Genomic DNA, 15,471 nt, shown 5'->3' with positions numbered 1-15,471 from the left:
TTAAGGGAGGAGGTGGAGGGAAGAGATGGGAAGCAGAGGGTGGAGGGAAGGAGAGAAAAAGAGCGGGGAACGTACCGAGAAAGAGAAACAAACAAAAGTGGGGTTAGTAGTGGTTACGGATTAGTGTGCGAGGCCCGCCCGGCAGACTGCAGGTGAGACAATCCCAGGAGCATGAAAGACTAGACTGTCCCACAGAGCCCACTGGGACAGAGGGGGACTGGGCAGGGATAGCTGCTGCATGCAGCCCTCCCTCCTCTCTCTGGGGTGTGCTGGGCACCTCCTGCCTGGCCATGGGGTTTCACTGACATGGCACAGGTCAGAGAGGCTCAATTGGCATGTGGTTATCCCATTCAACCCCTCCTGCCTGTGGCAAAGCAATCTGCCTCAGCAGCACAGCTGAAGGTTTGGCTGTCAGGCTGGATGTATGGAGCAATTTAGAGGCCAGGAAGGAGAGCAGGATTTGGCACAGAGTAGTGAGGTAGAGGTCACCCCCTGTAACCCCTTCACCAGTCAGCATCTGCATGGTGCAGCACAGACCTCAGGAAAGAAGAGCTACGTGGCTGCTTCCCACACCAGGGGACGGTTAACAAGTGAACTGCTGCCTCCTGCCCCAAGCAGTGCAGGCAGGACACCTTTTGGTGGACTGGGGGAGCCTGGGCATAGGGTTCACCACTGCAGACCCCAGCAGATATGGCTCATTGTCCCAAAGCATCCCTGATAGAGGTGAGCAGTCTAGCAGGTGATGGGGTTTTTGTGAAACGGAGTCTGGGAAGAAATGCAAGAAACAAAGTGGTGGGGGCAGAAAGCATCTCCTGGCTGAAGTGCTAGGTCTGAGCTGCTGTCAAAAGAAAGGCACAGTGGTGTTATGCAGCATTAGTTAGGGTGTGGATGAGGGAGAGAAGGGAGCAGAGGAGAAAAATAAATTGCCAGTTCCAACTCTCCAGAAGGAGATTCTCTGTTCAGTGGACAACCCCACTTCAGTTCAATGGCCCATGTCTTCCCACCCCATGCCCTGCAGTGACCACACACCCGTGGTCAGGGTGTTGGAACCGGCTCTGCTCAGTGACCTCCTCCAGCTGCATCCCTTCACCCCTTTGTCCAAATTCTCCCATCAGTGGGAGGCACTAAGGCAGCAAGGATGGGGAGTTAGGGAACAGGGTGTTGTATTCCTCCTGAAAATTAATGTCTTTGAGTTTCCGGAAAGCCAGAACTGCGAGAAAGCCCTGTGAGAAGAGAGAGGGGGGTGGGAAGGAGAATCAGTAAGGCAGAGCAAACCAGAGTGTTTGATTGAAACAAAACCCCCAAGGAATGGAGGGAAGAGGATGCCTGTTTAGCCAGGTGAAAGCCCTTGCATCAGGGAGGATCACTGCAGGTGACGGCACCCCTTGCAAAAATCTTACTCCTTGTCATACTTTCTGCTGGAGCTTGCAAGGGGCTTTCTGCAGCACTTAAGTGCAGGACACAGCTCACAAAAGGAACACACACGCTGCCTTCCCTTGACTCCACTTAGTGTCCCTTTGGCAAGGGTGCTGACTGCACAACGCTTTGTAGCCCTCTTTGACAGCTCCATGGGCTTACAGCACCCTTCCTAACTGGCCCCTGCCCAACGTTAAGGCCTGTAGGAAGAGGAGAAGATACAGCCACGAGGACTTATGCATGGAGACAGGGTTAAAATCCTTTCCTGTTTGGTGCTGTTCTGTCACTTCAGAAAAAAATCACTTATGCTTGGTGCTTTCAGGGGCGGGGGGAAACTGTCAAGGATATTTGCATTGCATACAAGAGTTTTTCCAGGAAATGAGCAATAAAGAACTGCTGGGCAAAGGGCAGTCTTAAGACAGCACCATTATCTTCCTAAGAGGCAACCCAGTGAGGCAGAGCTGCAGTGGTGCTGCAGACAGAGTCCAGAGGGACACTGACTGCAGCCTCTTGTGGCCAATGATGACATCTCAAATGACAAAAGCAAACCAGGGAGGGACATGGGTGCAGCCCCCAGCCTGGAGCTCCCTTCTCTGCTTAGTGTCTGTGAGATAAAAGTGCTGTTGAACTCCTCTGACACAGGGAAAACAGGTTAACAGCTTGTCCAGAGAGATGGTGGATGCCCCATCCCTGGAAACATTCAAGGTCAGGTTTAACTGGGCTCTGAGCAACCTGATCTAGTCAAAGATGTCCCTGCTGGTTGCAGGGGGGTGAAACTAGATGGTCTTTAAAGTCTCTTCCAACCCAAACTGTTGTATGATTCTATGATAATGGTGCTTGGGGAGCTGGCTGGTGCAATGTCATATTAGAGGTCTGTCAAGGACACTCCTTACTCGGATGTGGGACTCTCTTTCCCACTGTGCTTATTAAGGCTCTAAAACCTTCCACAGAAGTTTCTGAGTCCTTGTTTCCCTAGTTTACCTCCTAACCACCTCCCCTCCTGCTTTTCCTTCTCAGAAACCATGTGAACTGAGATCTTAGAGGGAATCACTCTTAGCCAGTCACCTTTCATTCCCCACAAGATAAAATAGTACAGAGAACATTTGATCCAACATCATGGCTGCTGTACTCACCCAGGTGAAGATGGAGAAGAACGAGAACGTGATGGCTGCTCGGGCTGCATCCCCTCCCTCATTCAGTGGGTTGTCCTCTTTTTTTGAAGCTTGCCACTGGTTGGTCAGAAAGCAGAAGCCAACAAACCAGAGGAATGCCCAAAAGGCTGGGATGGACCACCACCGGAAGGAGAGAGACATCAAAAAGATATGTGTGAGCAGAACATACACATATCACATCTCTCTGGAAATTTCAGCCCTCTGAGACCCACCAGTATGTTGCAGACTGGGCCAAACTGACTGTGCAGCCAGTGTAAGCCCAGGCAAGCTGGCAGGCTCACTGACAGCTGAATTGTCAAGGTGTCTGCAGAAAGTACCTCAGGAGAGTTCATTTGCTTGTGTTTGGTTTGATCACAGGACTTGCATTTGGCCTTGGGAGGGAGCCTGAAGGGCTTCCAGTACTGGAGCAATCACCTGGGCTCTCTGAAACAGCCACTGCTTCACAACCCTGTCTGGCAAGGACAAGCGAAGAGCAATTCCTTCCACAGAAGCTGCAGAAGAGTGGGAAGCAGCTGGCCCACAGTGGCACAGAGACCAGTTTTTGCTCAGGACAGCACAGATAAAGGCCTCACACCAAGTGCTGAAGGATCATTAATGTGTTGCACGCCCTGGAAAGGGGTGAAGGCAGGGGAGAGCCCCAAGGGATGGCTCACCCTCTTTGCCAGGCATGGGCAGATACCCATCAGCAAGGGAAATGGGCATTCCTAAGTGGCAGCAATACAGGTCTCAGTCCTTCCCCTTCTCTTCTTAGCCATACATGGGACTGCTAGGCAAGGGGCTAACCATGAACAAACTTGCAAGCCCAAAGTCCTTAGCAAGTTCAGATGCTTCATCCAATCCTGCCCTCACTCCACTCCTGGCCCCTTTGACATATTCTGGGGATGGGCCTGGTGTTGAGCAGTTTGCCTGGATGGCTGGAGAGAGCCAGGAGAGTGACTCAGGATGATGGCACAAGAGCAAAGCTCCTCCTCATGATCCTGCTGACTGATGTTACACACACACATACACATACACCATCACACTCACTTCAACACACTACTGGGGATGGGGAGATCTGACAGTAAGTCAGAATAAGGCTCAGGGCTGGATGAGGTCCCGAACAGCTATTCACATAGGGATTGCCAGGTAACCTAGGAGGACTGGTTTAGTCAGCCTGCATGAATCCCTCAACTTCTTTTATGTTAAAATATATAGGGTTCAATCCCTTGGAGTTGGGAAAAAAGGAAGTACCATCTCCAGAGGCATCCACACTTGGTCTTAACAAGCACAAGCATGCAGGGAGGCAAGACCTGCTGATCCTAAAGGGCCGAGAGGCATCAGCCAGATTGTCTGAGAAGAAGAGACAAAACCTGAGAGAGGAAAGAACCTGAAGACCTTCCTGCAAGCAAGGACCTGACCTGAAGGGCAGCAGAAGCTCCCTACCTCTCCCTTGCCAGCAGAGGAGAGAGACACTATGGCCAACTGGCCAGGGAGCTCACCCGAGACTCCGATGTCCGAGAGCACTGCCTTCTTGCGGTCCTTGACGCTGCTGATCTGCGGGAAGTAGGCATCCAGAGCCAGGTAAAGAAGGCAGCTGAGGAAGGCGAGGACACCCACGGTAATGCCATAGTTGCAGGCATTGTGATTGCGGTTGAAAATGCAGTACTCTTCCGCCTCGTTCCGGCGGTTCACGTACCCTTCATTGACAATGGAGCCAAACACCACAATAGAGAACACCTGGTGGGGAGGGAGGCAGGAGACATGTTAGGACAAGCCACATCTCTCTGGACCAGCACAGAGAAGCAGAGCTCTGCAGGGGTTAGACACCCTTCACAAGTACCACTCTGCTCGGGTGAGCTCCTGTCCCGCTGCCTTGCCTGTGCTGTAGCCACAGGGAATTTGCTGGGAAGATGGGCTCATTTTATTTCTAAGGATTAACTTAAAATAGGACATTTTTAGATTGAACCTTTTTATCCATCTGACCTAAAGCGATGCAAAGCAGCTGCAATCTGGAGTAAGGGTGGCTTCCCACAGACACACAGGGAGGCAACATGGAGTGTAAATTGGGATATGGTTTTGGTGCGGATGCCCGCATACAATGACTCCAAGTAGTGGAAATCCTCTTAGTCTGCACTGATTCTCCCACTCCTTTCCCTTCAGGGGATTAATTGTTTCTATCATGCATTTGTTCACTGATTTTATCTATCAAGCTCCTATGTTCTTTCCCCCATGCACCCTCCCACACCCTGCTTGCTCTGCAGCTCTATTATGCTGGGCTCACATTCTACTCATCTCCCCACAAGTCACACACCTCTCTTCACCAGTTTTCCATCAGGCCAGGCCATGACACCACCTACGCTTCTGCCGACTCACCTGTATGCCAACATCATCCAACCTTCCCCATTTACGGTGTTTTCAGGGGGATTTTAGGGGCCAAACACCCTCTCCCTGGGTCCACCAGTCAGGGCCACTGTGAGTCCTCCCTACCCGTAACCACCACTGCCACTGCATGTTATTTTAAATCAGGTAGAATTAAGGATGAGTCCAGGTAGGAATGCCATAATCCGCAGTTGCTGGTCTAATCTTTGCTCATGGGCTTAGGCTTCATTGCCTGCCACAAGTCTGTCCCTCTTTGACACAGCAGGTTCACCAAAGCAGAGAGCTATTTACAGCAGCCCCAGTCCTGCATCTCAAATAAACAGCTTCCCCTCACAGCCACAGGAGAAAGAGGGGAAGATTAAGGCAGCATGTACAGATTTTTCTTTGCAGGGCATCTGGAGATGCTCAGTAGGAACAGCCCATCTGCACGCTGCCTGCGAGAACTCCAGGGAGATGGGAAATGGGACCTCTAGCATGGGATGAACTTACATATGACATGCACTAGCACATGACCAGGGCACTCTGCCAGCCTGGGAGATGTCTGCACAGCAAGACCTGGCACCCTTAGAACCACCACCCAAGGAGAAGCAGCACACAAGAAGATGAGGGGCCCAAGTGTTCTGCAGAGAATAGAGCTAGGTCTCAGTGTTTTCTAGGTCAGAAGGACTCCAGTACCACTTAACCCAGAATAGACAGCCAAGAAAGCAGAGAAGCAGCTTTGTGAGTGCAGGGAAAATTGTTGATTAATGCCAACCCAATACACCATCTATCACTGGTGGGGTTGGATGCCCAAGATCCACAGCACAGACCTCTGCTGTTTGGCCTGTGGCATCAAGAACCAGAGGAAAAACCTTACAGTCCCCAGCAGGCCTTGGGCAGATTCTCAACACTGTGTTTCACCTGCCAAACTCTAACATGTATCCACTGACACCAATACTATTTTTTCACTCCAAGACTTCCTAATTGGGTCACACTTGGGTTGCTGGAAGCCAGAGCTCCTATGCATAGTGACTGTATAGGTTCTCTGAAAATTCACAACAGCTTTTTAGGCTTACAAGAAAGTAACTTATTTGTCCTCCTCATTATTCTTGAAAATTGATATTAATATTTTGCAGAAATTGCCCCTAAAAATTAAATAAGAATCTCTTCTGCCAGAAGCAAAAGTTTCATCCTCAAAATTTCAGCCTGAACGGTTTGGAAAGCAGCAAAATTGCACTCAATTACAGCCAGGCTCTTCCAGTGGGACATCTCACACACCTTCACAACAGGCTGGGCTGACAGGTCTGCCTAGGACCATTGGCAGTAACACCCTGTTCCTCTGACCTGCGGGGGAGCTGACAGCCTCTTGAACCGAAATCCCAATGTGAGGCTGTGACCAGCACCAGTGCTGACACCTGAAGTACCAACCATCATATATTGTGATTACAAAGTGGGTGTCCCATTTTCCACAGCATTAGACAGAAAGCTTATCTTCTCTTTGGAATATGAGGAACAGCCTCACAAGTGGCATAGTCTGGTGTTCAGTACTGGTTTATGGCTCAAAACTGGTAAAATGTCGACCCTCTGAGTCAGGTCAGCCCTTGCAATGAGTTGTATTTTGAGTCTCTGCTTACTCATTCGGGATGAATGAACTTCTGTAACGGCCTCTCCCCAGAGACACCTCTGTTTACTCTGCCCATATCCTGATACACATCTTCCTTCTGCTCTTATCTTTGGGTTTGCTGCTGGTCTGGAAGAGCTCTCAACTTCGAGTGAAAGAAGCAACATAATTTTTGCATTTGCTCTTTCATACCTTTTGATGCTGGCACATCACAAAGGCACAGCTCAGAGTCACAAGACCAGAGGAACATCTCCCTAATTTTCAAGCAGAGGTGGCATTCCTAACTTCCTTTCTCCATCTTCAGTCAGCCAAGATGCCCCAACTTCTCTCCTGTCAAAAAGAAGCTCATTTCACAGCCTGGAGGTGCCCAAGGTATGATTTACGGGCAAGATTTTAGATGATCTTAGGAGTTTCCCGGGGAGATTTTACTTAAGAGTGTTCTCACTCATGAGCAGAACTAGCCACTGCAGATGCTTATCTTCCCCATCCTGAAACAGCCACCCTAAAGTACTTTTTGTCCTTAGGAAAGCTTGCTATGAACCAAAGCACAGTAGCTTAAGGGATGTCTCCTCTCTTGTCTTTTCCTCACCCCTGGCATCAGCTCTGGTCCATGCTCCACTCCCTGGCACTGCAGAGAGGGCAAAGAGAGGCTTTGCTCCCTTTGCCAGCCTGTCACTGCCCTGATGGCACAGCAAAATGCTGTGAGCACCTGCTGTGTACAGAAGCCTTGAGCTGGACTGGATACCACCAACTGGGCAAGAACAGGCAGGCTCAAACCAGAGGTTCCAGACTGGCAGGCAGAGCTGGACAGCAGAAGAGGCAATCACTGCTGCTGCTGACATGCATCGTCACCTGTTTTATTCCCGTGATGTCTGTACCCAGTAACTGTTACAACAAACAATTTTCTTTTTTTAAAAAAATCATAATTATCAGAGCTCAGATCTTGCAACCCTTAGGAGAAACGTTTGCACACTTAATCCATGGCGGGTGCAAGCTCACTGATGTGCAAGTCACCTTAAAAAGAGCAAATATTTTTGATTCCAATGATTTCATAATCCATGCCCTGCAAAGATGATCCAAGCAGCAGGTGCAGTATGAATGACTGGATTATGAACAAAGCACAGAGTTTTCAAGCATGATGCATTTATGTTCCCATTCCCATCACATCTGCAGCACTTGTAAAGAAATGCCAGTGACCAGCAGCACTAGCACAAGCCTCTTATGGCTCTGTGTTACCTCTGCTTCTTTCTTCTCCTCCCATTTGGCATTGCAAATCCTCTCTACACAAAGTCTTGCCTACAGCCACTGACAAAATGGTCCAAAATATGCATCCAGCTGCAAAGAGGAGGTGAGGAGAAGATGGCAGGAGTCTTCTCCTGACTGAGCACTGAGATGCAGGCAACTGGCTTGTCCACAGGCTGAGAGGAGGTATCCTATGGCTCCCAAACGCAGCCTATCCTTTCACTCCACAGAGGGAGATCACTAGCTGCTTTTCTGCGCTCAGTGACAAAAAGCAGCCACCCATCCCCAGCTTTGTGCACTCGAGTGGCCTCATTTCTTCAGCAAGGCTGCTTAAGTCAGCTAACAGGACTTGAAGTAACTAGATTTTTAGGTTAAGAGGGTTTCTTTGAGCCTCCTAGAGAAGCATTAATTGGGCAGGTGTGCAGCCTGTCTGGAGGTACACATTTAACAAGCTGTAATATATTCAGCTATGCTCAAAAAGGGACAGAAAACAGCACTTGGAGAAGACCTGACCAGCTCAGTGCTGCTGCTGGTACATGGCTTTTCTCCATTTCACCACTCCTTTAGCATTGCATCCACATAGGTTGCAACCATTTTCCTCAACTCCAGTTTTCATCTAAGAGCTCTGAAGACAGGAAGCAAAGCCCAGAGCCATGCACATTGCAAAGCTGACAGAGACTGAGCAACCTGCCAAAAGACGCAGCAAAATTAACTTAATGCTTAGCACTGCAGGGAGGAGACAAGGAGAAGCTGTGAGTTTTCTTCTCGTTTCTCGAGGGGCTCATGCTGGCCATTACAGGCATGTAAGGGCTCATTACAAGGAGAAAAGTGCAGAACAGGCAAAATTCTGAATCCTACCACAAAACAGCTTTTTTTCTCTCACTAAACTGGGTGATTGGATTTTGACAGAGGTAAAGGTGAGAGATGAGCCCTCAGAGCAGAGGCTCTCCAGTCCCTTCCCACCTCACTGCTGCAGGCTCAGCTCTGCAGGAAGCCAGGCAAAACCTCCTGAGCATCATGTGAGGCTTTCCACCATGCTGCCCATCCCCAGCCACGCATCAGATGCTCCTGAGCATCATGTGATGGATGCAAAGCACGACCAGCCTCCGGCAGTGCACTAGGATATTCCTGCACCTCATCACAGGAGTTTGTCATGCTGCCTCCTGACTTCATCCCCAAGATCCCTATGATAGCTATGGTGGGGATGAGGATGAAGAGGGTTTCTGCTGAGCTGCTTGCTTGGTCTCGCTGCAGTGCCCTCTGGTCACAGCCTCTGTTGCACTGCGTGCTGCCTTTCCCTCTCTCTCACCCCCTTTTTATTCTGTTATAGAGAGGAAATAGTTTGGTGACATAATATTCCTTGCGGGACTTCAAATCAAATCCCTCTCAGGCAGAATGAAGCAATAACCTCTTCCGAGTCTAATCTGGTAATGTCCAGGAATAAATCTGTTTAAAAAGAAAGCAAGAGCAGAGGAGAGTGCAAATGATAAACTGGCAGAGATGATCTGGTTTTCATTTTCATTCAGACACTTGCAAATGGAGTCCCTGGAAAGCTTTGGAGTGCCCTGCACAGACATGGATTGTTATTATTATTGTCATTAAGTCTACTTGTATTTTGTTCATTTTGAAAAAAACATATGCAGCTTTTGAGATGCATGGGACTGGCAGCTTGGAAACAGGCAGCCTCTATTTATTCCCTCCAGCCGGCACCACGCAGGCAGCAACAACTCCTGCCCACAGTCTCGACAGCGTGTCTGAGCCCTGTGTGGGTGCTGCAGGGGGCCAGTCTCCCTGTACCCAATTCCCCTGAACATGGGACGGGAAGAGCAGGGGTATGCCAGCACCTCCCTCCTAGCTCACCCTCCCTGGCCATCAGTCACATGGCACCAGCTCCCCAGCTGGGGCTGAGCTGGAGCAGGTGACTGAAGGGAGAAAGGCTCCACATCCCTAATTCCTCCCACGGGATCTGGGACAGGCTTTTCTGGCCAGCCAGGTTTTTTTTCACACATGGTTTGGCAGCTGACAGACTGACCATTAACCCTTCTGCCTCCCACCAAACCTGTGCCTGGGTAAATCTTCCCACCCACAACATCCCAAGCCCCAGGTGATGATGGAGCAGCTGTGCCTGCCACTCTGGGCAGGAATGAAGAAAAGCTCTGCCATGGGAAGGTGCCCACTGGTGTAAGAGGAGGCTGAGCCCAAGAGAGCAACTTCAGAAAGCTCTGTCCAGTCCCACAGGTCTCATGACCTTCCCATGGTCAAACAGTATCTTCTGTCCCACTTCTACTAGTGACAACTCCCCATGACCACACCTCCACGGTGGTATCCAGGTCCTTCTGTGCATTCTAGATGGTCCTTACATTGCTACATCAGTGCTCAGCAAAGTCGCCACCTGAAAGTTGCATCTTTTTCCACGTGGAAAAGTTCAGTTTTCTTTCTAGCAACACATCTCTCCCATCTTGGCTTGGCTGTGCCAACCTAGGTGGAGAACTGCATCCACAGCCACCTGTGCCTGCTTCTCTCAAGGCCATACTAGTCCCCTCTGTTGCCTTGTCTTGCCACAAATGTTTGCCTTAGCCATGTCCTGTCACCATGCAGTTTCCCTGCTTCTCACCTGTGTGCCTCTCATGTCTTGAAACAGCAGATCACATATGATTATCTTACTCTTCGCTCATGTTTCTGATTGTCTTTAATCCCTACATGCTACTTCTCAGATTTTTATCTGCAAATGCTGTTAATCAGAGATTTGTTCCTGCTCCAAGATCCTTCCTGGAAATGCTATGCTGGAAGCAATGCAACCTGCTGTACCCAACCTGAATCATCATGCAACTGTGCACACCTATTGTTCACCTTCTGATACGGCCTCTCACCCACTCCCAGTGACAGCAAACTCCCAAAACCCCTTCTGAAGCTGACCCAAGGCATGGGCATCCCATGAAGAATTGTACCTAGGGCTTGACTGAAAGTGTGTGCTTTGAACCATTGTTTCTTTCATCGTGCACCAATGTATTTCACAAGCACACAGCGAGCATGGTGGCTGAGGCAAAAATGATGTGGAGGAGCAGAGGCAAAGAGCATGACCTATGGTGCAGGAACATGGGAAACATCTCAGCTAAGTGTGCTTGGGACAGAAAGAAGGTGGGAGCCCAGTTGCAGCTGGTTTCCAACTAACAAGGCCCCCAGGCTCTAAGGCTCAGTTGAACTGCTGTTGCAAGCTCACACTGGGTGTCCTTGGGAAGAGGCAAGTTGTGTCGTAAGCCAGGAGTCAGCGTGGCAAGCCAGGGACCTGATGGCAAGGCAGAAGATGTGGCTCCCTGCCCTGCTGTGGTTTGCAGGTGCCAGCCAGCTTGTCATAGTGAAGTCAGGGACTGGTTCCTGTCCTCCACCTGCCTTATCTGCTCAGTTGGAGCTGCTTGGGATGTGCCATGCCTGTAGACACAGGGGAGAGCACTTCCTGTCCCAGCTCAAAAGGCCTGCATGCTCCCACCAGCCAGAGGACACAGTGGCAACAGCAGCAGGTGATGGAGAAGGAGATGGAGGGCAGGCAGCGCCTCTCCTCACCAAATCTCCCTTCAGAGGGGCAGTGACCTTGGCATTGGAGAGGGACTTGGCACCTCAATCTGTGTGACAAGTTTTAATAGGCTGCTTTGTCTGTGCAACTGCAGTTGGAAATACTCTTACTCAAGCCACCTAACTGGGCCTGCTTCCAAAAAGCAGGCTACTTTTGCCTTGTTAGGCTTTTACATCAAGCAGGGCTTCAGTTTCCCCAGCAAGGAGGTTTCCAAGCAGACAGGAGCACCTGGAACAACCTGTTTCGATTAGCATTTTACTTATTTATGGTGCCAGTGCTAACTCCAATGCCTGGGGGTTGCAAAGGAGCCACCTAGCTCCCCTGTGCTGGCTGCAGAGAGCACTGTGGGTCAGGATGCAATGGGACTAGGCAGGGATGTGCTCACACTCATCTGCTTTACTTCAAGAGCAATCCTGGAGCTGTGCAGCTCCAGCTTGGTGTAGGTAACCCAGCGCCACTAGTTCCAGCTGTAGCACCAATAGCTGCAGTACCCATAGGTCCAGCTGCTGGGTCACCTAAACAGACTGAAGACAGGTCTGTATGTCAAAGTGGTAAAAAACCCACCCATGCACCCAACGAGATGAGCCCCATGTCTTGTCTGCTGTGGGGCACCAGTTGTGCCATGCAGATCAGCTCAGAGCATGCCTCTGTGTTGCAGCTGGTGGCAAGTGAAGTGGCACAGCATGAAGACCAGGACTGGGAGTAAGCCACAGTGGCAATGTTGCAACAGGGCAAGTTGCTTGACTTCTCTTCACTGCCACCACTGAGAATAGGGAGGGAGCTGTTCTGCCCTTCCCTACAGGGAGGTGAGGAAGCTTCTGGGATCTTTCAGCAGCACATTGCTTTTGTCAGCAAGCCTCAGTTCAGCCAAATTGGACAGGTCACCCCACTGCAAAATCCAGATGCGGCTGGAGGCACCTTCAGCAGAGATGCTCAGGAGGGATTGCTCCATAGGGCTGCCTCCCTGCTCTACAAGGTCCTGCTTCACTCAGGCAAGTGTGTCTGGGGCAGGCAGCAGCAGAGAAATGGTTTGTGCTGAGGCTGAACACCCAAACCTGACACAGGTACCCTGCAGGACCACCACTTCTCACCACCTCCCATATCAGGCAACCTTTCTGAGGGAGATGCATACTTACTCCTCTGTGCCTGACCTCCAAAGCACCCAGGAAACCTGAGCTGCCTCACAACACTGTTATGGTGGATGGATGCTCTGGAATTGCTAACCTCTTTCCATAGTTTAGCATTCTCCTTGTCAAATTTATTCTATCTCCTCTTCAGCAAGGAGCAACATAAATAATCTTCAGTCATTCCATCTGCTCCTGATCCTGCAGTTCTCCCTGGAGATTTGCCGCCACCTCAATTGGGCTGCAAACTCCCTGGGCAGGAGCCAGTTTATGTGACTGTTGGTCAAAAGCCACATGCACCTCTGTGCCATCATGAAGTCTGCTAAAAAGCAGCATGACCCAAGCACAAGGTCAATGCCTGAGGAAACAATCATGAGAATTTCTGCTCTCAGTGAAAGCTCATCACATGCAATGGGCCTAAAGGAGCCTCCAGCTTGCTCTGGGGAGACAATGGACCACTCACGTCATGAGTGGGCTAAAGCCAAATGAGATCTCAGGAGATGGCCAGCAAAATGCTTCCCGTGCATTCAAGAGCAGGTGAAAGAAAGGACTCTCACAGAGACCATGGGAAGGGAGAGCCCTTTGCTACCAGAAGAGTTTGGCTTATACAGCCTGGCAATAGAAAGGCTAAGTATGGATGCAATTGCAGTCTATAAATACACCCAGGGGAAAACACCAGGGAGGGAAAAGCACCATTTAAACTGAAGGGCACAAGATCACAAAAGCAAATGGATAAAACCCCAGCCACGAATAGGTTTATGGTGGAAGGTCCCAACCACTGGAGCCACTGAACCGTCTCCCAGAGGAAGTGAAAAGGGAAAAAACCCATGAACTAGTCTTTTTTTCAGCAGAGTTCAACCAATTTAAGGAAGGAGCCATAAAGAGTCTGACGCTTGTGACAACCTGAGAGAGGACTTCACTGCCCACAAGGACCCTCTTGGTTTCAAGTTTAGAAAAAAAAGACCAAAACTACAAGTAAATATTTGGGATCAGCTTGTGGCTCCCCTGCTTTGCAAAAGGAGAGACGCTTAGGACAGACAAGACCAAGCCGGTGGAAAAGCAGAAGGAACGCATAGCCTTGCACCACGATGTCCATGCCTGCCTCCCTTGCTAGACCACTGACCTGGAGCACCGCCAGCTCCTGAAAAAGGACTTTAATTTCTATGGCTAAGGGCAATGTCTGGAATAAATCCCATCCTGTCCTCTGTCAAGGTCAGATGGGCAGGGGGAAAGTACGCAGGGTCCCAAGGAGATGCTAGTCCTTGGGAAGGGTTCCTTGCCTGGGAAGACCTTGCAGGGCACAGAGCTGAGCTTGGCAAGCAAGCCAATGGTGTCTGAGCTTCTCTGTAGCAGACTAGGTGCCTAATTAAAAAACAAACATATTTCTTGTTCTCTCTCCCTCACCTGGCGCCTCTGGGAAGCCAAAATCCCGCAGTGGCTGGATGAAGAGGAAAAAAATCCACTAGACTGAGAAGCAGAGAGAGAAAGAAGAAATTCTGCCACAGAGATTAGCAATGGGAGAGCCTTTGTAGGTCACATCACATCCATCATCCCCGGGCCACGGGCTGGCTCCACTCCAGTCACCCAGGAGCAGGGGGCATGAGTACCCCACGCCCGTGCCCAGCAGCAGCCCTGGCGCAGTCAGCCTGCTCCCAGCATGATGTGCTGTACTGTAAACAAGCTCAGGCAGATGGACAGACAGACAGAATGCCCGCATTAATCACGTCCTGAGCTGTCTCGGGGCTCACCAGCCACCCTCCAAGTCACGTCACCCAGAGGGGACATCACCCACCCAGCCGGCTGGGACGACAAGGGCTGCCTCCCCACCACTGGCAGCGAGCCAGGCCACCTTCCCTTTTCCTCCTAGTTTCCCCCACTTGGCACTGCTTTTATTTTATTTTATTTTCCCAAAGGCAGCCTGCCGCCTTGCCTCCCGGCTCCCCTGCGCATGTGTGTCCTCCGCTCTCTCTCCCTGCCCTCCCCTTCTCTGCTCCCAGCCGAGACCTCAATCTCTCCCCCGCCAGCTCGGTGCTGCAGCTCTCGCTGCCTTAATCCCCATGACCTTCTTGCACATAACGCGCCGGCCCCGCGGGCAGCCATGGGATCGGCATCACGGGGAAGAGAGAGAGACCTTCCCCTGCCCCCCTCATTACACCCCCTTTTCCCTCTACCTCTTTCCCACAAATTACGAAAGACAGGGAAAGGAGGTTGCAGGGGTGAGACACAGAGAACATCCAGCTTCCACAGCCTCTGTAAGTCACCCCAGCACGGCCCGAGCCCTGCATCCCCCGGCACACAGGGGAGCCACCGAGGACTGCAGCACCCCCCAGGCTTCCCCTGTCACCCCACATCCTGCTGCCTCCCCACATCCATCACAAACCCAGAGGCATGGGAGGGTGAAGACACCACACACAAACCAGCAGAGATGGAGAGGGGGTCACAGTCCAACCTGACTCACCTTTTCCATGGGAAGACACCCCAAACCACACTGCTCACACCCCATACGACCCCGTACCCATACACGCGGATATATATGTACATCTATGTGCACACAGATACGTGTATGTACATGGAGATTTATACATACAGCGATACATAAATCCAGAGACGGATCCATATACCCAAACACACCTGCATATATATGCCGGAGATAGAGCCATAAATGCCTACGGAAGTGCATACATACTGTATGTGTATAGCTCTAGGATGTGCGGAGACATATAGATGGACATATGCACATCTACAGATGTGGATACATAGGCATATATCAAATATACAATACTAAATATATAGTACATAGCAGCATATTCTCATTATAAGCTACATAACAGCACATTATTCTTACATGCTACACAGTAACAAATCATTATCTGATACATATAATATATAATGGAACATACGACACGATGGTTTTTTGTGTCTGTATAGAGGAGGTAGGCGGGAAGGTCGGGGTCAGGGTCGGTGCGCGCCCCGGGGGAAGCCCCGCGC

The 15,471-nt window shown here is 50.5% G+C and overlaps 1 protein-coding gene across 1 annotated transcript in view; it reads right to left on the bottom strand.

Annotated features, from left to right (window-relative positions):
• The window catches only part of LOC103806394 (synaptogyrin-1-like), a gene marked incomplete at its 5' end in the record, with an annotated part of 10,224 nt that extends 214 nt beyond the window's left edge, over positions 1-10,010 (bottom strand). The window contains 5 exons of the mRNA XM_009079081.1: positions 633-672; positions 1,126-1,223; positions 2,550-2,695; positions 4,067-4,304; positions 9,987-10,010. Coding sequence (XP_009077329.1) covers positions 633-672; positions 1,126-1,223; positions 2,550-2,695; positions 4,067-4,304; positions 9,987-10,010 — 546 coding nt within the window. The remainder of the gene's footprint in view (positions 1-632; positions 673-1,125; positions 1,224-2,549; positions 2,696-4,066; positions 4,305-9,986) is intronic.
• Between the last annotated feature and the right edge of the window lie 5,461 nt (positions 10,011-15,471).

Source organism: Acanthisitta chloris, unplaced genomic scaffold, assembly GCF_000695815.1.
Source record: "Acanthisitta chloris isolate BGI_N310 unplaced genomic scaffold, ASM69581v1 scaffold37567, whole genome shotgun sequence".
Classification (NCBI taxonomy): domain Eukaryota; kingdom Metazoa; phylum Chordata; class Aves; order Passeriformes; family Acanthisittidae; genus Acanthisitta; species Acanthisitta chloris.
Note: the sequence above shows the minus strand (reverse complement) of the source record. Positions and strands in the feature narration are given on the sequence as shown.